At 40.5% G+C, this 27322-nt stretch overlaps 1 protein-coding gene across 3 annotated transcripts; it reads left to right on the top strand.

Moving 5' to 3' along the window:
• The first annotated feature begins 377 nt into the window (after positions 1 to 377).
• LOC134643342 (M-protein, striated muscle-like) lies at positions 378 to 9649 on the top strand. 3 transcript variants are annotated; one of them, XM_065471833.1, is made up of 9 exons: positions 378 to 449; positions 802 to 840; positions 2463 to 2525; positions 2940 to 3036; positions 5585 to 5607; positions 5709 to 5753; positions 5829 to 5918; positions 8104 to 8229; positions 8589 to 9649. In XM_065471833.1, the coding sequence occupies exons 3-9, from the start codon at positions 2511 to 2513 to the stop codon at positions 8796 to 8798; spliced, it is 606 nt and encodes a 201-aa protein (XP_065327905.1). In that variant the 5' UTR covers positions 378 to 449; positions 802 to 840; positions 2463 to 2510; the 3' UTR covers positions 8799 to 9649. The 3 variants fall into 3 exon arrangements, with proteins under 3 accessions (XP_065327905.1, XP_065327903.1, XP_065327906.1); XM_065471834.1 differs by lacking the exons at positions 378 to 449; positions 802 to 840 and adding an exon at positions 4007 to 4058 and having other exon boundaries at positions 1816 to 2525; positions 8589 to 9648; XM_065471831.1 differs by lacking the exons at positions 378 to 449; positions 802 to 840 and having other exon boundaries at positions 1815 to 2525.
• Positions 9650 to 27322: the final 17673 nt, after the last annotated feature.

Here is a 27322-nt window from a genome sequence, read left to right as displayed (position 1 = left end):
ATCTGGATTTGCATTGTTCGATGAATTGTATAAAATATAAAGTGTGTGTGTGAGACAATAAAACTTCACTTCCTGTTTTTCGAAAATGATAATATGCAGTTTTTATTGATTTTAACAGGTTGCTAACTTGAAGAAGGAATCAGTGTTTCACTGGTTTAGAGAAGACACGGAGATCATCCCGGATGTAAAACCTGACCTGGGATCAGGAGTCTGTAAACTGCCAATTAAAGAGGTAAGAGCACACTGTGGCACTAAAGACTATTTTTCTTTTGGGGGGGGGGGGGGGGTTCCAACGCTGTCCTCGTGCTGTGTTCAAAATGGACAAATCTGTATTCCCTATGTCACACTGTTTCTTCTCCAGTTTTCAATGAAGACAGCAGGAATTTACAAAGCCACCATCAGCGATGACAGAGGAAAAGATATGAGCCAAATAAACATTTCTGGAAAAGGTAAACATGTTCTCTATTTTTGCAGTTCATCTTACCACTTAATAAAAATGACAAGTTCACTGTCTGGATAGTTAGCTTGATGTCTTACTGAGCAAGTATAATTGTTTACCTACAGTGTATTATTCTTATAAAAAGAATAAATAAAATGCTTGACATGGGGAAAACATTTATAATGTTATAAACTATTTCTTTTTTTCATTACTGTGTTGGGAAACCATAAAGTAACATATTCCCATGTTTTCATTAAACCTTTCCTTACTGAGCTCTGAATGCAGCCACCAGAGAGCAGCATCATACCTTTCCATCCTCTTGGCTCCGTCTCTGACCCCATGTTCCTCTGCCTTTCTTCTAGTCTTTGACGATGCCATAAACAAGCTCAGCCAACTGGCTGGTAAGTTGCTGCATTCTGCACACAGACGCACACACCAATAATCTCATAAAGAGACATCCATGTTAAAAACGGTACGACACACCACCAGCACCACCCTCTACCCACTGTAGGGATCCAGTTCAAATTATCTAAATTTAACATGGCACCATCAAACCCCAGTGATGAGAGATTTGGTAGATCCATCATCAGACTGATATGGGTCTTGTTTTAAAAACCCTCTGCTACATACACACACACACTTATCAGCGTGTGGCAGAAGTTGTCATGCTGGAAGCATTTGGCCATCGTGCCATCATGTGGTGAAATCACTTTAAAATTCCACTGCGCTGTCACAGTGACAGTGTGGAGGAGCATCTTACTCCTATTTTAAGAGACAGTCACTTGACAGCTCTGCAGCAACTGTTACAGCAGTGGTTCATTACTGTGATAATGGGAAACCATGGTGATGTGACCAGGTGGATGACACACTTGCCCACTTGTAATGTGCAGTGAGGAAAATCTGACACAGACATTGTGTAGTATAAAATGCCCTTTTAGGTATAACGGCTTAAAAAAAAAGTTAATAAAACCTGTCATGGTTGAAGTGCTTTACTGAGTGCCAGGATATAAACAATCTGCTCTTTGCTTCATTAGCAGAATTTTCCTCTCCAAGCTGGACAAAAGGGAATTTCAAACTAGATCCTACAAATGGCTGAAAATGGAAGTTTATTTTTATTCAATTAATTCATCTCTGCATGCAGTAGCTTTCACAGCATAGCGAGGTCACAGAGTCCAGCAGCTGGAGGAAAACATGTATTTTACTTTGATTTCAAACGTGGTCCTCACAACCTCCATCGCCTCCATTACCTCCTCCAGGAGCCAGTGCAGCAGAGCTTGTGATAAACTGCACAGCAACAGGCATTCAGCTGCAGTGTCACATGAAGTATTACACCTTAGAGATGAACATCACCTGGTATAATGGGTAAGGAATTAGATTAAACACAGAATTAACACCGCCTCACAAATATAAACATAATACCAAATAGTTGGAGTACGAAGATGAAGATAAGGAATGGAGGAAGAAAATACGCATAACTCCAGTATTTGTAGTCCTGGTAGTTGTTTTACTAGAGTATTCTTTTAAGTCCACCTATAAACATGCTGACCACAAACGCATTATTCTGGTTTTCCCTCAAGTTAAACTGCCGCGAGTGGGAAAAACAATAAGCCGCATAATAAAACTTCTGATGGGCTATTGGCAAGTGGTTTCATTATCCCTGTTATTGCAGTAAAATTGCCCTGTTTTGTGACAGAAATCACACAGCTATTATTTTCTATAAAGAAGGAAGGCTTTTCTGCACTTAAAAGCACTCCAGTTCACTCCAGAAATTATAAAATGTTAAAAAATGGGTTCATAAAATAAAAACAAGTGGACAGAACAATGAAGTAAAACTGAATAAAAATTATGAAGATTTTATTTTAAAATATCTCACTGTCTTTTCTGTGGGTTCGTGTAAGAGCAAGAGGTCGGCATGACATTAGCGAGGCATGTAAACATGATTTTCATTTACCTGACTCGCTCAAAAATAACCCCCCACCACACAAACACACACACTAACCTCTCTTTTCTTCTCCTCGGTGAGACTAAACTCTCCCACAGTGACAAGATTGTGATTGGTGGAACCCCGACTATGGCAACAATGGAGGTATTATCATCTTCTATACAAAGCTGAACAGTATATGCTTCGGAGGAATCTCACACATCAGTAACTTTATGACAGTAAAGCACCTCAGACATTGGTGCTGCTGCTCGTCTGTGTTGCTTGTAAAAGTCCTCAAAGTGTCTTTGCAGAGACGAGGAAACTTTGAGATAAATTAAAGGGATAATCACAAGGGAAAGCTAATGAATAAAAATGGTTTAAAATTCATTAAAGTTGATTAAGTAGCGTGTCTTCCGATCGTTTTGTCAGAAAGCTTTATAATTGTAATTAGCCTACCTGTTAAATTAATCTCTTTTTAAATCATAGCTCAAAACACGCAAAGCAGAAATAAATAGCAAGACACTGAGTTGATGCCTCTGTCGTCATGTGGCTGATCGTTTTTCGCTGATTGATTCACAGGTAGTTGAACCAGTGGAGAAGGACAAGGGCAAGTACTCCATTGTGATCACTGACCCTGAAAACTCACATAAACGCACACTGGACCTCAGCGGTGATGGTCAGTACTTTCAGTACTTTTCCACTCTTATTTCCTTCCCTCCTGAGTCAATTCCTGTTTTTATCGAGAACTCTGTAAAAAGAGGGTAGAAAAAAACAGTCACTTGTTTTTATGGCTCTCTTTCAGCGTGTAGTCTCTCTGGTTATATTTCAGCTAGTCTTTGAGTATGAAAGTCTCCAGTTTTCACTTTTAAAAAGAATTCAGTGTTTGGACTGCTTGGCTGCTTGTCAGTTACATACATTTTAGTGTGGATCGGATTACATACACAACAATGCAAAAGTCTTGAGTTTGAAAGTTTGAAAGACAGAAAGCCTTGAAAAGTTTGTCTTTGGACATTAGCTGCTTTTCACTCATTTCGAGTCCAGTCCTGGTACCTGGCTAATTATAGAGGAATGGCTTTTTTTGGTTTAAACCACCCAACACTGACCTATGTAACATTCAAGCATAAAAACCCCCAACTCAACGGTTGAAGCAGTGTTGTGTCTACACATAACAGAAAAATTAGCAAAGAACCATTTTTTAATTGTACCTTTACGTGCATAATTACTGCGGCTCAAAACTTTTGCACAGCACTGTATGGAAAAAATCTCCACTAAAACTTCTCAAATTCACTTTTTTTAATGTTAAAAAAACACATTTATGAGTGTTATGACTGAAAGAGTTCATTCCTCCTGTGTTTACTGCATCACTCTCATCTTAAAACTATTATTTTCTTTAAAAAAAAAAAGTTGCCATGTTCATGAGCAGGAAAAGGGAAAGATTCTGTTTTGATATTATAAAGACTATTTTGGTTCTAGGTGTGTCTAAATTTAAAGTAAAGTAAACTGGCATGTGTTGTGACACTGACAGTTTTCTGTTTTTGTATTTAACAGTATATGAGAAAGCCTTTGCAGAGTTCCAGAAACTAAAGTAAGACTATATTCTCAAAGCTGTTTTCTTCTTTTTTTAAACTTGTGCCTTTATGTGTCAGACTGGCTCGCCTAATGACGAATCACTGCTTCCTTCACATTTGCTTCATAACTGTGAGTTTGACATCTAATAGTTCAAAGTAATGATTTCCCAGGCTACACTGTGTTCATATAAGGAAACAATAGTCTTGTTTTCCTGCTTCAAATAATGTAAAGCATGAGGTTTTCTATAAATACACGTATATTCGACTCTCTCGTTCTGATTGTATTTGAATACTAAAACATCTATTGGAAATTTCATTAACATTTGTATCTCCACATTTCAAACAGTGCAAAGCCTTCAGATCATTTGAGACACTGCAGAAGACTGTATGAGCCTTTGTAACCACTATATGCTCAGTGTTAATCAGTGTAGATCCATGCATTGATTAGACTTGTCACTTTAAAATATCAGTGCACTCCTAACTCCAAACTGCTACACTAAAACTAACTGCTTGTTTTGAATATTTTAGTTGTTTAATTTGCCTGTGCTTTGCCCTGTAAGGACCTGTGCACTTTTTTTAAAGGTCTACTGTGGAAGTCTGACTGAGGATTTAATCCCAGACTAAAGTTATGATTTTCAGATTAGGTCACTATATTATTTGATGATTTATTCTCCTTTTTCTGTGACTGAAGAAACTGTGTGTATGCTTTAAAACACTGCTGCATGCATGTAGCAAGCTGCAAATTGAATCAGACGCTTCCCTGGCACTATTGCATGAGCAGAATCTAAAGAGCTCCAAGAGGTGTAAAACTTCTGCATGCCCTGGTTCCAATTATTCAAGTATGTTTTTTTTTTTCACCTACAGCTACAGTTTTGAAAAGTCTTGTTAAATCACTGCAACTCGAGTTGCAGAAATGATTACGAAAAATTACCCTGCATCTTTAAGTTGAGCAAATTCAAAAACTCCAACGCTGGCTGTCTGGAAAGAGTCCAGCGCATTATAATTTGAGATAAAAATCTTGGTTAAAAATAGAAGCAGTCAGGTAGCAGAGATCCTTTGGGGTCTGTCTGCTAATTGGGCCAAAGCAAACCCCACACCCACACACACATTTTGCAAATCCTTTTAGGAAAGGGATTGAGACTGCAAACACTAAACACTGCATGCAGTGTGGAAACCATCCAAATCCCTTTTCTAATTAACATTCAAAGAGAGACATTTAAGCACAAGACTTTACAAACACATTGAAACAAGTGACACCCTGTTACCCTTTTGATTGAGCATCAACTTGCCAAGAGGAGAGCAGAGTTTCCCCAACCATCTGGTCTTGTGGCTGACCTCTGGTCCTGCCATGCTGCTCCAACAGCGCTCACATAACAATATCATTTTTCCCCAGGAAATATACATGAAACTCCTGAAGTAAACAATATTAAAAGGAGGTTTGGCTGTAAATCTAACGCACCTTGTGGCACACCATCTGACCACTGTTAGTTAACCGAAAAGAAAAGAAAAAAAAAACCAAAGAAAAAATGATGTGTGGTCAGAGCCAGGTAATGAAAGCTAACCAGAAATGATTTGGCTAAAGTAAAGCTTGAACTATATAAAGATTTGCTAGTGATAAAATTTGTATAATAATACAAAACTGCTTTGATTTTTCAGGGCTGAGGCATACGCTGAGAAGAGTAAGTTTATCCTCCTGTTCTCCTTTATATAATAGCTTAATATAATAAACAATAGGAATAACCTAGAATGTTAACAACTGTTTGTTTTACACCGTGGTAAGGTGGTGGGAGGACTGCCTGATGTGGTCACCATTATGGAAAAGAAGGTAGGCGTCTAAGTGTGTGAAACTGCATGCTTTCTGTCTCATTTTGCTAATAGGTATTTTCTGTGCTTTCTGTAGACTTTGAGTTTAACATGTACAGTGTGTGGAGACCCCAAACCTCAGGTGTCATGGCTGAAGAACGGATCAGAAGTCGAGCCTGATGATCAGGTAAATGTCTTATTGGAGTTGTTTTCAGCTAATTAAATTGTGTATGTAAGTCACATGTACAACCAGTTCATATTCAGATGGGGCTTTGTACTTTTATTTGATTCCTACCCCATAAATACTGCCTTATTCTCTGACTCTGTTTAACCTCTTCAGAAACTCAACTCCTCCCCTCCTGTCTCACGATTAATTATCTCATTAACCATACACAATTACAACATAATGTTTCTATTAACTTGTCTTGTGGAAATTTCACACTCAGTATGTGTCTACTAAAATATGCTTCATGATGTCATGTTATTTTGAGAACTCTCCAGATCCATTTGATCAGATAATGTCTGTTCAAAAGTCAATGTCTATAATACTTACCATGATATTAAAACCAGTATTCATATAAAATAATGAAATAGCAGTAATTAAAAAACAATTTCTGGTAATACTGAAAGTGGTAATGAAGTACTTTCTAAAAAGTATGCTTCATGTATATTTAAATTAGTACAAATGATTAGTAGTAATAAAATGCAATAAACCCCAAAACCATTGATATACTTTAGTTCCTTGTTAGGAACTTCATGAATATGATGTTGTCCCTATTGTGCCAAAGCACTTCTTATACATTCATCAGCCACTTTACTAGGTACACCGATTCAAGAAATTATTAAAGTAAATATTTAATCAGCCAATGGCAGCAACACTGTACATTTAGGCATGTAGGGGGGTCAAAAGGGGGAAGAAAGGTGAGACTTTGAATGTACATGAGCAGGGTTATTTGTGACAGACGGGCTAGTCTAAGTATTCTGGTGCGACCAAGTATTCTGATCAACAATAGAAGATCAACAATGGAGTACGTTTGGGATGTGGTGGAGCATGAGATCAGCAGCATGATGCCATCTTGTCAATATGAAACAAAATCCCTGATGAATGTTTTAAGCATCTTGCTAAAGATACACCACAAAGAGTTAAGGCTGAAGACAAAAGGATCCAATCCAAAACTAGCAACGTATACCTAATCGAGTGGCAGGTGAGTGTATTTACCACTGAGAGCACCAAGATTCAGGGAACTACACTACGCTTCTACCCATTTTGGGGTCAGTATTATCAGCACAATCCTAGATCAGTAACGGAACAACTCTACCTCTCATAACTCACTAACCTACTTGCCAACCAGAGTACAGTAAGTCTACAGTCTGTCGCTAGTCGACGAAAGCTCTTTCAACAGCATCAGAATCCTGCAGCTTCTACCAGCTTTGAAGATTTAAGTTTGAGAAACCCTGTCCAGGAGGAATTTGTGTTCAAGTTTTCTCCTTTATTCATTCCCTCACCTGCTAATAATCTGTCTAAAACAAGAAGCGAGGCCCTTGTTGATGAGTTTTCCAAACCTCTGGAGTGTCTCTCATGCACTTAGTTACCACAGAGGCGTCTGAGGATGCATGAAGATAATTGAAAAACAAACATGAACATAAGAAGATCCAGAGAATTCAATTCGAGTAGTGTAATAAGCAGAAGTTACTACTTTTTAGACATTTTGTCAAATTTTATAATATCTGTATCACAGAAACGACTGTAATTAGAATATTTTTTTTCTGAATAATACACAGCTTAACCTACATTGGTCTAGTAAATTAATGCATTTAACCAAGAACACATAGCATGCTAATGGCTACCATTTTTAGGATTTTAATCTAATAGACCGTTTTATTTCTTGTAATTAAAAGGCAAGTGTTTCTCTTAATAATGTAATTAACCTGCTGAAAGTACCACTCCATAAAAATGTATAAATGTCCAGACCTTACAAGTGAGTGGGCAGGTATAAGAGGCAATTTAAAATGTTGGACTCTTGTCTGCACCACTCGTGGTACATGGTACAATTCAGAATAAAGTACTCTGTGTAGACTACAGTATCAGAGACAATATACAGTAGGGTTTTTTTTGGGTGGTATAAAAAATATAGATTGGGCACATTTGTATTGCTTTTCAATTTCACCATACTTTGGTTGAGCGTGGTTGAGTGCAGCAGAACAGATAAGACAGGAATACATCATTAGTCCCTTTGTCCATTCAGCCCATGCACCAGTGCTCAGCTTTTGCTCATGCTGCCACTTTGAGTAAGGCATTTTAAAGAATAAATCATGCTAAACTCCCTCCACTGGCTTTCTCACTTTTTTTAACCTCTGAATTCATTTCCCAGTATGTGGTCTCCCTGGACCAGGGCAAGTTTGCCAGTCTGACGATCAAAGGCGTTTCCATGGAGGATTCTGGCAGATATACCATGATTGTCCAGAATAAATATGGAGGAGAGTCTGTGGATATAGTGGTGAGTGTTTCCGCTGTGTAACACAAATGACTGGATTTACTCTGAGCCGTCTCTGCTTCAGAAATATTTTCTTTCCATTGGTGCCCAACATGGGGATATATTTGATCGCAGCAGCACAAAAACCTTACACGGGCCTGATATTTGACCTTGTTACTTTTGCTCACCCTGATTTTGACAGAATTAATACAAAATAATACAAAATCCAAATTTCTCTAAAATTACAAATACCTAAACAATTTCTATTGATGATGCAATGTGCTGCAGCCCTTTAAACAATCCTTTTGTGTTCACCGCTAGTAGTAAATGCATGAATGGGTATTAACATTGTGTCCTTGTCTCGCTATTTTTTTTATCTTCAGGTCAGTGTGTATCGCCATGGGGAGAAAATCCCTGAGGCAAAACCAACTCTGACCCCTAAAACAATCATCCCACCTAAATTACCAATCGAGATCCCTCAGCCTAAGACCCAGCCTGCTCCGAGCGCTGCCCCTTCAACTCCTAGCCCTGCCGCTCCTAAGGCAGCACTGGGAAGAGGGGTGAAGAGTCCTACTCCAAGTCGGAGGAAGTGAAAAGCAAGGCAGAAGAAACACAATCACTGGTGCACAATTAGACCACACATAGCTGAGAAGCCTTTATTGGTGTTCTCTATCTGGATTGAAATGGAGCTAATACTCTTTCCATTAAATTAGAGCGTCAAGAAAACCCTGACATATGAAATAAATCTTGCAATTGTGATGGAAAGCAAAAAATAATTTCAATGTGAAATCATTGTATAAAATCAGCAAAATTATACTAGAATAATAAAAAGCTAGGCACTATCTAAACATGAGGAAATTAGAAATTAATTGAAATGAACTTGAATAAAGCTACAAATTGAATAAAACTTGAAGAAAGAGTGAAATGTGTTTTAAATTCATTCTTGAAGTGCACAAATGACACCGCATGCAGTATAATCAAATATTAAATGGCTTGCAAATTACAGGAACATTGCCCAAAGTTAACTGACTTGAAGCTTCGATGCACCTTGGCATTGTGGAACAATATTTCGTATTTATCATAGTTAGGGGGAGTTTAACATGTTAGTCAAAACAAAATTGGGTTAAAGTCTAGTAAGTACAAATCCCAAAGGAGACCAGTAAACATTAATTTCAAATCAAATCAAATCACTTTTATTGTCACATCACATGTGCAGGTACACTGGTACAGTACATGCGAGTGAAATTCTTGTGTGCGAGCTTCACAAGCAACAGAGTTGTGCAAAATACAATAACGTAAAACAAGCAAAATATAAAAATGGCTAATCTAAAAAGTAATAAATATATGTACAATATGTAAAGGTATATACATTACTGAATGTGTATACTAAATATGTTTTTCTACATGTGTGTGTTTGAGTGTGTATATAGTGTGTATATACATGTAATGAAATAAAGTAAACAATAAAATAAGATATATAAAATATACAGAGGTTGGTATGTGCAAAACAGTGGTATTTATATACAGTATGGAGTGCATAATGTTGAAGTTCTGGTAAGTGAAGGTGAGGTGTCTATGAAGTGTTCAGCAGTCTGATGGCCTGATGGAAAAAGCTGCCCTATGGATGTGGGTTTTGTCCCCCGTAACCAAGTGACCCATCCATCTTTGTTGCCATGCCACCAAAATAACCCCACAGCATATCAAAACCACGGGATCCCCTCACTGTAGAGTTTAAGAGTTTTCTCTTTAAATTCTTATCTGTGTCACAGAATATTTCAAGTAAACCAGAGACATGGTCTGCTCCATCAAGGATTACTCTAAACATAGTTTTAAAAAATGCTGTGTTATGTTACAAAGTTGCTAGGGCCACTAGCCAGGACATGCCCTCACATCACTAACCTGCTGACTATTACCTGCATTTTTGATGGTGTCTAGCACCAGATGTTCTTGGTATAATCACATACACACCACTCCCATTTGCCTTTGATTATGGGGCTGAGGCAAGTTTCATTATGAGCCAGTGGAGAGAGGTGGGCCCTTCTTGTCTATATTTTTCTGAATATGATCAGTGGTTTGGCTCAGTCTCACAGTCATTTACATATTTAAATGCACAAAAACAACACAGGCTTAGTATCACAGCTCACAAGATCAGTGTTCATTTTATGTTGTTTAAAGGGAGGGAAAAAAAACACAGACGTGCACCTTTCACAAAGAAAAAAGGGACAGAGAGAAATAGGTCAGGCTGTACAAAGTAGTCATTATACTGCCACCTCTACAACACGGTCAACTGATGACTGCAAATGTATAACACCATCCTCCTTAAGATCACCATGGTGAACACGCTGAAGATTAACTGGCAGTGAATCACCACTAAGTAAACCAGAGCTGTGAAGCGAAGCTGTCCTACTAACGCCGCTGCCTCTCAAACCGTCATTACCAAATTTTACCTAATATTAACTCTGACTGTTAGCAGAAGATATGCATTCTGCCTTGCAGCCAAATATGAATTATGTTCAGTCCTTCTGGTCATCAGCCAGAAGCAGAAACAGACATGCTATAAGTAGTCAGGTTTAAATACTTGAGCCGAAGTGCAGGAAGTTGTGATGGCAGAGCTGATGAAAAGATGGCTGATGAGATTTGTGGTTCATTAAAGCTGATGAGAGGAGCAGACGGAGAAGAGAGAGGGGAAGGGGCGCAGGGTAAAGTCATTGTTTCTGTGTTTGCTGTTGCTAATAAAAGAAAGCGATTACACTTTGCTAGCCTGTTTATTCATTCTGTCAGAGGGAAAGAGACTGAGAACAAGAGACGGGTTGTGAGAGAACTGAGTAATGGAGAAGGCTGAAAGAGAGAAACTGAGACTGTTAGGTTCCTCATTTTGAGTGTTACTTTTGTTGCGGATGCGCCTGCTTTGGCAGCATGAGACGAGTCTTGTCATGCTTGTTAAAAACTTGTGAATGAGCTGAGTGATTGGATGAAGGGGGAGAGAGAGAGAGGCGGTGCAGTTTGTGTTATTTTCCGTGCTGTTGTGTTTTGCTTTGTTTTTTTTATCCCTTTGGACATGAAGACAAATTTCATCATGCCATAAAGTGTTTATATACAGTAAGTGTGAAAGGAAAGGAGACAAGCTTGTGTGAGGAATGAATGCAGATAATTCAGTGTTGTGTGGCGATAAAGGACTTCTGAAGTGCGACAGAGGGAGACAGGAAGGGAAGGCTTGAGTGTATCAGAGAGAGCAGGAGGAAGGGAAAGAGAGACAGATCTGAATCATTTTGATGTTTTGCTGATCATCTGCTGTGAGATCATTTTCCTGACTTTTTAATTAATTTTCACATTTTTAATCAATATAATTACAGAGAATCCAAATGTTGCCATGGCAACCACTTTTTAATTTCAATAAACTTGGAAAATGACTCGTCTCTGCAAGACACACGGGTGAGCTGTGCACTCACAGAAATGCAATATGCACAGACACACAACCTGATCACAAACACACTTAAACACACAAATATATAACACACACACACAAATATATATATATAGATGGCTGCTATCTAAATGGAATAGCTAGCCAGTACTGATAGCATGAAATTGTGTTTCCAAATATAACACCGTGTCATTGGAGTGTACGAGTGTGTGTGCGTTTCTGTGTATGTGTGTTAAGAAACCAGACTATAGAATATATATTTCTTTGCAATCCTCCACATGGGGGCACTATGGGAACATGCACACACACACAGAGACTCTGTGACTCACTTTTAGGCACATGCACAGCCTTGTTCTTGCTCTCTCGCTCGCTCTCTCTCTCAAACGCACACACACACACACACACACACACACACACACACACACACACACACACACACACACAGAGAGAGAGAGAGATACACAGATTCCCTCTCCCAGCGTGGCTAAACTAGATTAGTGTGTATAAAGGCTCATAATCCCTGCTGCCTCCCCAGCAGACAAAGAGGAGCCTGTCCTCCAAATTGGGTTGGCCACTCCGGGTGATGAGTGGCTGCCAGCAAGGGTCCACTATATTTGTGTGTGTATTTTTGCATTTGTGCACGTGTTGTGGATCACATATCTCTGTGACTGCTGTTTCACTTGTCCACATGTATACATTAAGTCAAAGGAAAGATAAATTCACAGTGGCACTCTGGACCCAGTGGTTTAGTTCATCTTTTTACTTTTTTAACTCTTGCTAAAAGTCACAGTACAAAATTTGACCGAATGGGCAAAAGGGTATAGTTTCCACTTAACAGCAGATTTTGATGTTACAGGGTGTGCCATATGCAATGCCTTCCAGCTTAGTCCATTACTTTGGACAGATGTGTTTTAAATATTTCTGTCGCGCCGTTGCAGAGAAAATAAAACCACTTAATTATTATAACATAAACTTAACTGCAAGTTTGCAGTTCTGTGCACTTTGATCTTTACAAAGGTTGGACACTGGCTTGTGGCATCTCAAATAATTTAGTTTTTATTTTCTTGAAATAAAACAACCTCAGTTTAATTATTTGGTAGAACTGCAGCAATCCCTGTTCATGCATGGCAGTATTTTCTGTGTCTAAGATAAGACGGTTTAACACCGTTTAAGGTCTTATACCCTTTTGAACTAAGGATTGATATGAAGCCCATTTCATTATGTAACAGTATAATACATGCAGTGACACATAAATGAATGGACAACTCAATATGTAGAAGTAGCCCTCTTTTACTATCAACCAAAATCCCATCTCATTTTTTTTTATCACTGGCAGAAACCCAAATTCTTCTTCTTTTGGTTATTAATGTAAAGTCAGTTATAAATAAAGCTTAGCACTTATCAAAAAGGTATACTTTTCATGATGTTTATCATTATTCTTTTGAGTACTTACTGATCTTCCCTGCTGCATGCATGTCTAATCCAGCCCCAATAGTTGTGATCCTGTAATTATTGTCCTTCTGTTACCCTCTGCTTATCATCATGATTCAGAAGACTGACTGCTACACCAAGGCTGTATTAGCTATGGGGCAACACTCTTTAGGGTTTTTAGTGTGCTAATAGCGAAGGGCCCATAGGGATCCACAGTAATTGGTCTTTATTTATGCTGAGTGAAGGCTATGATTAACTAATATCACCCTTGAGTGTGTACACAAACACACACTTTAATACAAACAAATGCACATCCAGTCACACACATAAGTAGATCCCCTCATATAGTGTGTGCACTTGTGAGATTGAGTGGAGAATTGAGCTAATCCCTGGTGGCAGGCTGAATGCTCTGCAAATCTACCAACAGGCAGTAAAAAAGGCATACTTTAGTTCACTTACAGTACCACAGTGGATTCTGCTACAAGAGGGGAAATGTTAGCAATATAGTTTTTTAATAGTTTTGCAACGAATCGTAGGTTATAGAGAAATAAGTTCCTTGCTATGTGTGTATATATCAGCAAGAAGATGATCCTTTTCTGACCACTGCCAAATGCCACTAAACTGCTAAGGTGTCCGTAGCATCAGTGAAAAAACACACGTATCAATGTCTTTGCATGTGCTGTTTATCTCTATCTCTGGTGCAGCTAATGAGCTGGGGGCAGTAAAGGCCATGCTTTGTCTTTTGAAGAGACAGACGGTAAGCAGGGAAAGTGGTGTGTGTTGGGCTTCAGCCTACTAAACCTTCACACATGAAGGCACTCACATTCTGGCTGTGTTTTCATCTACACTATACCAACCTGTGTGTGTGCGAGTGTGTGTGTGCTTACTGTCAAATCCCCACAGTGGCAGTATTCTCATGTGTTTACTCCTCGTATAGAAACTGAACACCGGCCTGTAATCAGAGCTGCAGTGACTGGCTCACAACAACAGTGTTCCCTCATTATGGCTCCAACATATCACCTTTATCTCCTGTGTGTGTGATTATGGTTCCCCCCTGTTAGCCTTCCAGGCAGCGGTGGTACATGTGGGTGTAGTCAAAGCAATCTGTGTGTGTGTATGTGAGTGCGCACACACATACAGTGTAAAGATTTTCATTTATATATTTATTATTAAAATATGACTCTTGATATTAAAAATCTCTTTTTACAAGATCCTGGCCTGGCACTTACATTTGTGCAGATTCTCAGTCATTCATGTCATGGTAGTCAATAGTGCTTGAAAAGACAGCAACTGGACTGCAGGATCGTTTTTGCCTCTCATCCAGGCTTCTTCAATTCTAAAACAACTGATGGAAAATCCCAGGTATTTAACCTCTAGTGGGGGACGGTTTTCGGGTTCGTGACCTACTATTAATCATTTGAGTCATCAGATGAGCCATGAGTTGAAAAACAGCATGGGTCATTGCTGTCACCAGGGCCAAGATTTGAAACCTCTGTAAAGCACTGCCCCACCCCACCATTATATGAGCTGTTGGGGTCACCTGAGGCAAGTTGTGAGAGGGGGTTAAAGTGCTTGAGAAGGGATCTCCTTAGAGGGCATGTTTTTAAATTTGCTCACCAGCAACTGAATGTGAGGTATAAAAGAGGGAGAGTCATCAATTATAATTTCCAAGTGCTTACAAATAGATATTAACTCGATCTCAGAGTCCTGAACTGTATTGATATGTGAGAGGTTCAGTGGTTTTTATTTTGTTTGGGAAACTTTTTCAGTTTAATTTATGTGCATTTAAAACAATTTTTAAATCACACACTAGGTGCACTGTATTAAATGTTGATCGTAGCTAACAGAGTGCCTGGTTAGGAGTAGGAGAATATCATCAAATCCTCACCATACTGTTTGCTTGAAAATGAAAGCTTGCTGTTGTCATATTATGACCAAGATAAATGCAACAAATAGCAGTGGTCCTAGAATGGAACCCTGGGGCACTCCTTTAGTTACTCTGGGGAAGCTATATGCGACTCCTTCTACCTGCACCTGAATAATTTTGAAACCTTTCAACAATGTTCTTCCTGCGAAGCCTGTGTCAAAGCCTTTGACTAAATCAGTAAAAAGGATTGCACAGTGTTGCATGTTACATAATGAAAACAAGCAAAGACATTATATTTTTAAGGCTGCTAAAGATATTTTGTAATTTTCCCTGAAACCTGATGATTTATAAAAAGGAAGTCTTTTAGTTGTTTACTAAGACGAATTTCAAGCTCCGTAACAAAGTGTAGAAAGGTTAAAAAGATATGTAACTAGCGGAGAAAGAGTATCATCTACTAGCTGTACAAAGAAATATCTAAGTCTGAGGGGTATTAATATCAAGGGCTTACTATTGACACACTCTTTCCAGAGGACAACACACAGAAACGTTATCACTATTCACGCTTGTGCTCACAACTCAGGAATGTATGTATTACATATTTATACAAATACAAGTTTGTAGTTTCACCATGTTGCAAGGCCTCTTCATTGTGGGTATGCATTTCCTGCATGCCAGATATGTAAAAGAAAATAGTAAGTTTTGATCCCCAAGGCAGCTGCTAGCATTTCTGAAAGCTCTAAAGAATTTAAAGGCTGAGAAGTATTTCACATTTTAAATCAGTTTAAGGTGACGTACATTCGTTTCCTAGTTGCTGCTTCTGGTCTGAGATACAAATGATTACTAAAGTTACTCAACTGAGGTGCACATCAGTTTCATCTGCATCCAGCCGATATCCATTATTGAATTAGGGTAACCTGGTCCCCTCCTCGTGTTCCCTCCCTCTCTTCTGATTCTTTTTTTCCTTTTTTTTTTTTTTTTTTGTTATTGCATGACACCACACACCCCACCTCCCTGCTCTATGTGGCCCAGTAATGAGACAGTGACAGATTACCCTAAACCATACTCCCTCTATCCCTCCACCCCATCCCACACACACACACACACACACACACACAGAGCAAGATAGAGGCTTGCAGAAGTTCAGTCTGTGTATGTGTGTGGGCGTTCAAGCTGTGTTTGAAGTGTGTAAACGTGCATGCTTAGGTGATAAGAATATGGACACAGTTAATATGGTACAGACTCAGTTTCTAATCCCATGTCAGACATTTAATAATAGGAATCACAGGGTACTACCACAGAGTTGAACCACAGAGTTGTGATCATCCAGCATTTTAGTTATGTGGTTAAGATAAGATAAGATAACCTTTATTAGTCCCACGCGTGGGAAATTTGTTTTGTTACAGCAGTGGACAGTGCAAAGTTGCATAGAAAAATTGGAGAAAAACCACTAGAATAAGAGATCAATAAGATACTGTACACAATAGAATAGAATAAAATAAATTGTAAAATAAAATAAAAATAAATTCTTTAAAATCTCAACAAATACTATCCTATAACATAAATATTATAGTAATTAGCAAAAACCTATCCTATGGGCATTTTTTCCCAGGACTGTAGTGCTTTCTCAAATCTTTCATTCCAAATTTAGTGGGACACAAAGGACACAAATTTTTGTAACTGTTGAGTTATGTACAGACAGCATACATTGAACATGACACATGAGCGAAATGCAGAGAACGTAACACTGCATTTGCAAAGGGACAAAGAATATAAGAACCAGAAGACTTGGAGATTTATAATAAATGTTTTTGAAAAGCATATAGATGTTAATAATTGCTGTATGTGTGCTGATGTTTGTGCAAAGTGTTGCTCAGATTAGCCCACGCGTTAAGGCTAAGACTGGGTACAGACATATATTCTGTACTTACATACTCTGTGATGATTGTGTATAGATATATACATGTTAGACTGACAAAAATACTGAATTGAATTATTAAAACTTTAAAAATTTTAATTTTAAATGAAAGTCTTGCATTGAAAATATGATTGAAGTAAATATAAGATAACTCTAAAATGTACAGTAAACTTCAAAATAACATAACTGAGCATTACATCCCTTCAAGCAAGCCACAAATTCAAGCTCAGTCCTGGCAGATCAGCTATCAGTGGCCTACAGATGGTGCACATCTGCAAGCCATTTTGAAACCTGCCTCTAGCCCATCTTCTTCTTTCATCCAGTGTCTGACTTAACCAAAGTCATATTTGTTGTCTCTGATATCAGCTATGTTCTGTGCTGGGGTCTTTCTGCTGATTTCCTCTGCCTCTGGCTTTGCATGTATGTACACAGAAGGGCAGGGAGGTACACTCATCCCACTGTATGCTTTTCACTCATACAAAAGAGTGGGGAGGTCCCAGAGTGGAACTACACCACTAAATCTTCTGGATATAAAAATAACACTATTGGCTATAGTGGCTCTGAGCTAAACATGTTTATTTATTGTTATAAATATACTTCCGTTCAGCATTTTTTTTTCCTGTGTGTGGCTAGGATGAAACTTCTTTATATATTTTATATACTACTGAGTAGTTTAATCTACACTAGTACAGAATACTCTTAATGTTTTAATTTTTCTAAATCAGCAGGTAGAGAGGTTTGCCAGTTTACGACCTACATGTTGAAGTGTCATTTGTCAGGCAAAAATAGCTTCATGCTCTCTGCCTTTGAATGTGTTTTTGCATATTACTGGGCGAATGAAGGGAACACTGTAAAGTTTGGATTGCCGAAGATACGTGATTAGTTCTAGCAAAATGATATTCTTCAGAAAACAGAAAAATAAGAACTATATTTGTTTACTATGTTATTGAAAGTAGTGTTAACTTTCAGAGTTGATATGTCATATGACTCTTTGTGTATGCTTGATCATGCATTAGACTATGTGTAATTTAGAGAGGAGGGGTCCAGTTTTCTTGATCTGGGGGGCGAGGTAATGTTTATGTTCGCGTTGCTGTCACTGTCCCTCACACGTGTGACTGGTCAAGGTTTTATATACAGCCCCCCGTCCCCGTGTTTCTCATTTCTTTTGTCTTTTTATTTCTTTGTAATGATTTCATGCCAGTCGGTCAACTTATTTGTTTGCTCCACGCATTTATTATGTGTTTAACGACATATACACACATACAGTTCTGGTGCTGGAGCGGTCTGCTCCGCCTCTGGCTTACTGTTGTCTCTTTGTCTCAGAGCACACATTCATTATCTAATCTTCCTCTATGTTTAATTTACAGCCTCGGCTGCTGCTGCCATATGCTCCTTTTGTCTCTGCCTGCTAGCACACTCTGTCACACACAGTCTGTCACACACACACACACACACACACACACACACACACACACACACACACACACACACACACACACACACACACACACACACTCTTACATACAGAAGTTCACACATATACATACAATGCCTTAGAACCATGTGGGCGTTGCTTCGCTGTGTTTTGTGTGAACTGTCTCTCAATAAAAGGCAGCGAGAGGAGGCCATCGTCGGGGTCATTTTCGTGCTGGACACAGATGAGGCATCCCTTGCGCAAGTAATCGATCGATCGCTGTTGCCTTGTTTTTCTTTCATGGGAATAAGTCCTGGATACAGCGGGGTCTGAGTTTAGACCCAACAGTTACAATGTTTGTTAAAGGAGCTCTTGTTTCATGGCTGGGCTTTTTCTGCTTTACACAGGAACAAACGTTGGTCACATAATGCTCGATGTCTGCTTGCATGTGTGGCCAAAAGAAGCGTTAACGTATCAAAGACACTGTACGGTCAACACCTTGATGGCCCATATTATTGTGCAGCTCTTCAAGTACAGTCTTTTTGAACTGATCTGGCAGGACTAGCTGTTTCCGGGCAGAAGTGAGTCTGTACAAGATGCCATTGTTATCTAGCGTTAACTTGCCCCACTCTCTGAACAAGCATTTTGTCTTAGGGTCAAATGTTCTTAGCTCCTTGGGCAGTGGTTTTGAATCTGTCTGTTTACACTGTAATACAGGGCTTATAACAGGATCAGACTTTTGCGCTTCATTAAGCTGTTCTTTTGGTATGGGTGTGAATGTTGCTTCTGCTGGCTCACCTTCTGCTGTGACTGACATTGCTGCAGCTGAGAGTGTCCATGTGGCACTTCCTCAGAGCAGTCTCTCATTAAGGTTTCTACATCAAGTGGCATTCTTGATAAAGCATCTCCGTCACTGTTTTCCTTCCCTGGTTTGTACTTAATGGTGAAGTGAAAATCAGCGAGCTCAGCGACCCATCTTGATGTGGTGGCATTCAGTTTGGCTGTTGACAAAATGTACGTTAGCGGGTTGTTATCGCTATAGACAGTAAATGTTGGGGCATAGTACAAATCGTCTCTGAATTTGTCAGTGATAGCCCACTTCAATGCTAAAAATTCTAGTTTTCCTGCATGGAAGTGGTAGTTTTTTTCAGCTGCTGTTAGAGTACGGGAGCCATAAGCAATAACTCGCAGCTTACCATCTTGTCTCTGGTACAACACGGCACCTAACCCCTTGTGTGAGGCATCTGTGTGTACGAATCCCAGTACTGGTGGGTGGAGCAAACAGTCTATTAGTTCCTCAAGCGCACTTTGATGCTGGTCAGTCTACACAATTTGTTTTGAGGAGGGCACAACTTGACTGGCTCTCTTTGGTCTTGCCCTTGGCCCTTTTGTGGTGTCTGAGTTCTCTGTGGTTTTGTCAGCTTTTAACAATTCATACAAACAACCTGCTTTTCTGGAGAAGTCTTTTATGTATTGTCTGTAGTAGGAGAGAAGGCCTAACATTTTTCTGAGCTGACCAACATTTTGTGGTTTTATACCTTTGAGTGCTTTGACTGCTTCAAAGTCTGCAGGATCCACTTTACTGCCCTCTGCAGACACTATTCTGCCCAAATAGCGCACCTCAGACTTAAACATGTCACACTTACTTGGCTTAAGCTTTATACCAAAGCCTCTCAATCTCTGGAGCACTTTTCTCATGTCCTCCAAGTGACCTTTGAACGTTTTGCTGTAAACTAATGTGTCATCCAAATAGGGGATGCAGATGTTGTCGCGCAGCCCATCCAGGCACTCTTCCACACAGCGCTGAAATGCTTCAGGGGCATTCATAAGTCCAAAGGGGATGCGAATCCACTCATATAATCCCCAGGGGGTCACAAAAGCAGTGAGTGGACGACTTTCTTCTGACATGAACCCCTGGTGGTACGCTTTCCCCTGATCTAAAAGCGAAAACCAGGAGTTTCCACCCAAACTGAACATAATGTCCTGGACGCGTGGGATGGGCTGGCGATCAGGATGGGTTTTCCGATTCAGGTCTCTGTAGTCTATGCACAGTCTTAAAGTACCATCTTTTTTTCTAACACAAACGACTGGTGAGGAGCATGACGAGTCTGACTTTCTGACCCAGCCTTGTGCTATTAAATCATGCAGGTAACTTTTCATGCAGGTAACTTGCCATGGCCGCTTGGTAGAGCGGACATGTCACAGACAGGTATGTGCGTTTGACTGGTTCGTTGTCTTTGAGTGAGATGGTCATTTTCAGTTTTTCAATACAGCCTATATCATTGTCTGTCTTAGAGAAAGAATGGCATTCCTCTCTGAGCATCTGTTTCGCTAATACTCTCTGCTCTTCACCCAGGTGGCTAAGATCTACAGGTGGATCCCACTCTTCACTAGAGCTACACTGGGCTTGTGTATTTGTCTGGTTAACAGTAGCTACAGATGCGGCTTTTTCAAACATCTGGGCAGGTAAAACAGCTGTAATAGTCTGAACCGAGCCAACTAACGTACGGCCTGGAATGACAATTTCATAGTCAATGGGATTAGAGACACCTAGTGTTATGACAGGTAAAGTACCCTTCTTAACTTTAACCAAAGTGTCAAAAAACTCAAGATTGTCTGGCCATTGAGGGTTTAAGTCTGGCTCAAATATCATGACCATGTCCTGTTTAAATGGCCCTGCTGCTATACGACCCTCAACATGCATGTGGCTCTGTTTAGGTACAGTAATACAGTCTTTCTTCGTCATCACTTTGTACTCGTCAACTGTATCTGCACTAACAGCCTGTATAAAAGCTTTCACCTTGTGTCTTTTGAGGCTGGGAAATGCTTTTCTCACTGTGCTGTACAGTTTAGCTTGGTCAGTCTTATTCACAATGTATTCAATGACATTGTAACCTATAATAGGGCATGTGAGCTGAAAACCTTTCATTACCAACATGGGGATGGTCAATTTCTCCGTTTGTTCAGTTCCAGAAACAAGTTGGAAGGTTGTCTCAACCCACCCAAGATATGGCATGTTGGTCCCATTTGCTGCAGTCAGGGTGAGTTCAGATGTGTCCATAATATCGGCTACATCTCTCAGCTCCGTGTGTGGCAGATAGTCCTTTTTCCATTTCTCATCAATGATCGACACCTGTGAGCCTGAATCCCATAGAGCTTGAAGCCTGTGGCCGTCCAGGAGACACTCAACCAGACATTGCCTGCCCACCAGAGATGTGACTTTGTGAGTTTTACATGAGCTGGCGGCAGTGGTACCTGAACAGTCTTATTGTCTTTGTTAGTCTTTAAGCCAGTGCATTGTCTCTTATGTTGTCTCCAGTGTTGATTCTGGCATGCTTTTGAACAATAAAGTGTGTTTTTACATGCTGAACACTGTCTCATGCCTGACTTTTCTTGTCAGGCATGAGACAGTGTAAGATAATGGGTAATTTCAGTTTTTTCAGTTTTTATAAAGCAAAATTTCAGTTTTTGCTTTATAATTTTGTTTAGCGTAATTTTTACGGTTGTCACACCTCGTCTCACCCACTGCTACAGTATATTTCTATGTAAATATACTGTAGCAAATGTATACTGGCTATCAGTGTATATTGTCACATCTTGTTTCTCTGCAGCTTAACACGCTTCCGTTAAAGCTACTATCCCTGCTGCTCAAGCAAATATGAAACATGCTAGTTGTCCTGTACAGATAACTTTCTCACTATCTACTACAGTAAAACCTGTTTTAGTCTGTCCCTCTGCTGTTGTAAAAACTCAAACCATCAACAAACCAAACCTTTCCCTCACCAAGTGGCACATCTATTAAGTCATCCCTCGGCTTACACTCCTTCTCTACGCTCATGAGAAGTGCCCTCTTCTTTCGTTGGCAAAAGGTTTGACGGATTCAGAATTGTGCATCACTTTATGGTAATATGTGGTTGTGAGAGTAACAGTAACATTAAAGACAAGCGTCTTGTAGGTGACAGAAATGTAATTTTAGCCTGCAGTAGTAGACATCTACCTCGTGTGGAACTAACAGTGTCAAAAAGGTGAAAAACTATATCCTGAAACATTGTACAGCTTAAGCCGCTGCACATACTGATCACACGCATGGAGGTAAAGCACAAGGAACTACAGCTAATCTTTTAGGATAGTAAGTTACTGGCTTCACTTGTGGAAAAAGTGCTGTTAGTTATTTCACAGTCACCTGGCATTTGTGCTGTTCACAGAACCACAAGTCCATCGCTGGACCTCCTCTGCGCTGTCACTTTTTGGAGCTTGGCACGCTCCCTCAGATTCTCATGTTCCAACGCTGCTGAAGATTTTAAAGGCAGAGCACGTCGTACACCTTAGTAGTCTTCCTCAACGTCAACGTCGAAACTCTTTTATCCTATTCAAGATTCTGCTGTGCAGAGTCTCCTCATGACGATCTCCTGGAAGCCCAGTAGCACAGCTCTCTGTGCTAAAGGTGATCTCCGATCCTCCTGAAGACTCTCTCCAGGCCTCAGCTTCCATCTTATCGATGATCCTCTCAGTCACTCCTTCTCGTCATGGCACCTCACGACATCTGCAAATTAAAATGACACTCCTCTCACCACATGGCTTTCGCCATGTGTCAACTCCCCTATGAGACATGTACAAGAATATTGCACAGTCTCCCTAAAAAAAAAAATCTCCAGGGTTTCCCACTTGGAGCAGCCATACTCCAACCTGTAACTCTGTGTAAAAACATCAGTCAGCAATTAAATGTTTAGCTTGTCTAACTCTCAGCTCCACCTGGAGCCTGTATCCTGGAAGATAAAGTCTTTAAGTTAAAACAACTACACATTTGCAACCAACTATAGATCATAAGAGTAATAAAGTATTCAGCATAAAAGACAAATATCATGTGCAGGTTTTCTCCAATCATTAAATCACTATTATTGCCATAAATTTATTCCACAATTTAATCGGTGACTTCCCTTAAGCAATGTCACTCCACTCATTTTTATCACTGTGAGCTTAATAGTGGCTAGCTAATGAGCCCCATATTCAACTATTCTGTAACCACTGCACATTTGTTCAATTGTCACTTGTCTGTCTGTGCTGAATCTTTTACAAGCACTCTTAAAGAAAAACAAACATTAGCCAAACACATGGTTCATCCTGGTGGTCAGGCGTCGGCCACCCAGATTCCAGAGATGCTGTAAAAAAGAAGTAACACTGGTTTCAAACACGGTGTCACTCTATTCACTTTTCCCCTGCAACATTCATATTTTCTCCAACACAGTGTAATTTAATCACCAACACGCAGCCTGTAACCAGTTTTCTTCACACAAAATCTCAGTAATCCTGTGATAGAAAAACATCTTTAAGATGTGTCCTACTACAAATCACATGATCGAATGACATGATTAACCATCTGCTGTAAAAAGAAATTTAAATGTCAGCGCTGCGCATTTGTATACACTCTTTCTCACAGTCATCTCTGTGAGCAACACAAAGCAGTTAATAACACACCCATGGTAAATTCACAGACACAGAAATTTTTAAACTAAAAAAGGTTAAATTTGCAGAGTTCACATAGTCATGTGACCCAAGTTTCCTCTTGTGGTCTCCTTCTGTTCCTGCAACAGAAGACACACACAGAGATGCGTCCACACCTTTGTCAGGTGGGGGTTAACTTCACACAATGGTGTTAAGTCAATCAATCTTGTCAGCTTTTGTCAGTCAGTTTTTCCACTCATTCTTTCATTCTTTCTTTCTTTGCTGATAGTGGAAACTATCGTCGAATTCCGTTTCCACCCACAGCAAAGTGACGTCATTTCAAAAGGAAAAAGAAAAACTTTAAATCGGATTACCTCTCTGAATCCTTTTTGGCAGGGACTTGTTTTCTGATTGTCCCAAATAAGTGGCTTTCTCCTAAGCCTATTTAAATTTTTGGAGAAACTCACTTTTACAACAGTTTTCTTGACGACGAGTCGTATAGCATTTCTGTTCTAATCGTGCATATGTGCTCAAACAGAGATCATCAAACGAAACTTTCAGTGCACCATGAAAGTAACAAAATAAAAAGAAAAGAAAGAAAAGAAAGGAAAAAGGAAAGAAAGGCCTTGTTTAAATCATGACACGTGTTCTTCATGCCAGGGGGATAAATCATAACAACCCATTTGGCAGGCTCAACTTAGTAACAAAAGACAAATCAACAGCTAGATCAATTTCAAACATTCATCCAATCAGCCACACACAACATACAGCATAACCCTGTTGTCTCATCACATAATAAGTTTCTTCTCATGTAACCAAACGTGTGCCATGGTAAAACTTCTTCACACACCAGAAACTCACAATCAGCTCACTCATTTAAAACCCCTCATCAGCATTCTGTTTTCTCCCTATGATGCGGTCATCTGTCCTCCTATAATATTCAGTCCACTAGTCTATGTATCACTTTCATCTTACTAGTGACTTGGACAAGATGACAAACAGAATCTCATGCTTAAGATGCTGTCTGGTCTTCATGAGTATCATTTATTGTGTATGTGCATGTAGGGTTAGTATGGTTGATGCATTTTCTGTATGTTTTTGTGTTCCTCTCATCACATTTTCATTAATCTCATCACTGCTTAAAACAAAACACATCTCTCTCTCTCTCTCTCTCTTTTTTATTTTTTAACTGTCCTTTTCTCCAAAACAGAAAATAGCATTACAGCTGTTTCAGGCTGAGAAACACCAAACACTCTTTGTGTTATCATTCATCCACACAACTATGTTATTTCTTTGTCCGCTGGGCAGGTGACCTACAGAATCACGTCTGCCCCAGCTGGACACCTTTTCACACACACACCGTGACGTCAGACACACTCACACTCACTTCTGCTTAGAGCACAATTTCACTTCATTCTTCAACGATCCACACAACACGTGCTGCCCAATAAAAACTTTGCAGTGTATTTCATCCTCTTTCAAGGCAGACTTCTTTTATGTTTGCAGCAGGCAACGCGACTTACACCAAAACCCAGGCTACGTGTACACAACAGGTCACAGAATTCCATTAACACCGCTTAGGTTTCCTTCTGTGCTGCTGCGTTCACTTACTGGCACTCACACACATATATGCTCATTCACACTCTTTTTAGGCCCATAATCCCCCTTACTGCGGCGAGCTCTTTCCTCCTTACCATTGGTGGAGAAACCATACACTCAACGCCCTTAACTGCGGAGAACCTTTTTTTTTTTTTTTTTTTATCTTTATAGAGCTCTATCCTCCTTTCGGTGGAGAAACCGTCCTTACCCTCCTTCTATTCGGTGGAGAAACCTCTTTAAACCTCCTTCGCTGCCCCTCCCTTTCTTTCCTCCACATCTCCAGCTGCCTCCCTCTTCCCGCTCCACCACAATCACCCACACATGCAGGGCCTTGGGGTAGGGGTGTGTCACCAGGGTGCAGAGGAGGCATCCCCCCCCTCTGTCCCCTTCTGGCTGCCTCTGCCTCAATTTTATCTCACAACTTAGACATTCACATTACTCACACTCTCATAACACATACATATAGGATCTTGGGGGTGGGCTCACAACACGGACTCCAAATTACCATCAGGGTGTACACCTCACCCCTGGCGTCGTTGCCCACCTCTCAATTTTAAATACACGTAGACATTGAGGGCTATCAGGAGGGGCTATGCGCTTACCTGCTGCTCTCTGGCAGGTAGCTCCATGCCCTCCTGGGTTTTAATTGCACCTTAGAACACATATACATCAACACTACATATGAGCGGGTAGAGGGAGGTTTGGAGTCTTCTCACACCCCCGGTCTCTGCGGCCTGCTGGAGCGGGGGGGCTAGGAGGAGGAGTTGGCCGTCCGACTGGGGTCTGGGGTGTGGGGCCTCCCTGCTGCTGCGGAGTCGGGGCAGTCTGCTTCTCCCCACTGCAGGGAAAAGGGTAACACCACCTGGGTCTGGGTGCAGTTTCCCCCTCCAGGGGCAAGGGTACCTAGACCCAGTTCTTAGAGTACGCTTGGGGAGTGTGATTGTGTGTACAGCGTCTCTTTATGTCTGTCTCCACGTTGGTTGAGTGTGGAGTAATTGCCTATGAGAGCATGAGGGTGGGAATGGATGTTTGTATTTGAGTGTGCCTGTATGTCTGTGTCTATATGTCAGGTTGGGTATCAGACGCCACCTCTCTGGGGACATCTCAGGCCCTCCAAGGTTTGGAGGCCTATCTCCCCCCACCACTTCCCCTGCCGGTGGCAGACGCCCTCAGACATCGATGCGTTGGTGGTTCTTTGTGTCCGGGGGTGGGCGTCCGGGTACACACCGGCTCACTCCTTGGTGGCTGCTTATCGGGGCCTGGAACCTGAGGCTCGCTCGGGCCACTTCGGGGGTGGGGTGCCCTCGGCCTCTCGGCCTGGGGCTCGGTCACTCAGGCACAGCTGGCTGCCGGCGGAGCTCACGGGCACGTCACTGCAACCCCCCCTGGCTTCTGCTCCGCGGCTGCTGAGTGATCCCTCATCTGGGACTCTCCTCAGCTCTTTCTGGGACAGTGGCGCGGCTGCCCCTCTGTTGGTCTTCCTTGGTCTCTTGTGTTCTGGGGGCCTCTGGATGTCTGGAGTTTTGATCTCCTCCATACCTGCTTCATGCCCTGGAGGATGGGACTGTGGCCCCCCACACCCTCTAGCAGATCATTACATTAAGGAACCTTTTAAATACAAGCGCGCTCATGCTCACAGGTGTACACACAGGTGATCACACACACAAACTACACCCTTTTTGGCTCCTACCTCAAAGCACACTGTGCGCTGTCGATCTTACGTGCTGCACAATAATGTTTAATATTAAGTATGTAGTGTTATATTCCCATATATCATTGTGATGTTGTTTATTCTATTACTCTCGTTTTCTTCTGCTTGTTTTCTTTTTTCTTTCTCAACAGGTGATCCAGGTGATCGATATATGTATTTTTTGTCTGCTTATTTTGTTGGTTTTTGTTTTTTGCCCTTTATCCCCGTCCCTCTTCTCCGCTGTTTTTTTTTTTGTTTGTTTTGTCACTCACAAGAGTGACCTTTATCCTTAAGATGCAGATGGACTGCTGAGTCTTGTCCTGTGGAGGTGGCTC

Source organism: Pelmatolapia mariae, linkage group LG1 (assembly GCF_036321145.2).
Source record: "Pelmatolapia mariae isolate MD_Pm_ZW linkage group LG1, Pm_UMD_F_2, whole genome shotgun sequence".
Taxonomy (NCBI): domain Eukaryota; kingdom Metazoa; phylum Chordata; class Actinopteri; order Cichliformes; family Cichlidae; genus Pelmatolapia; species Pelmatolapia mariae.
This window is presented reverse-complemented; position numbering and strand designations above follow the sequence as displayed.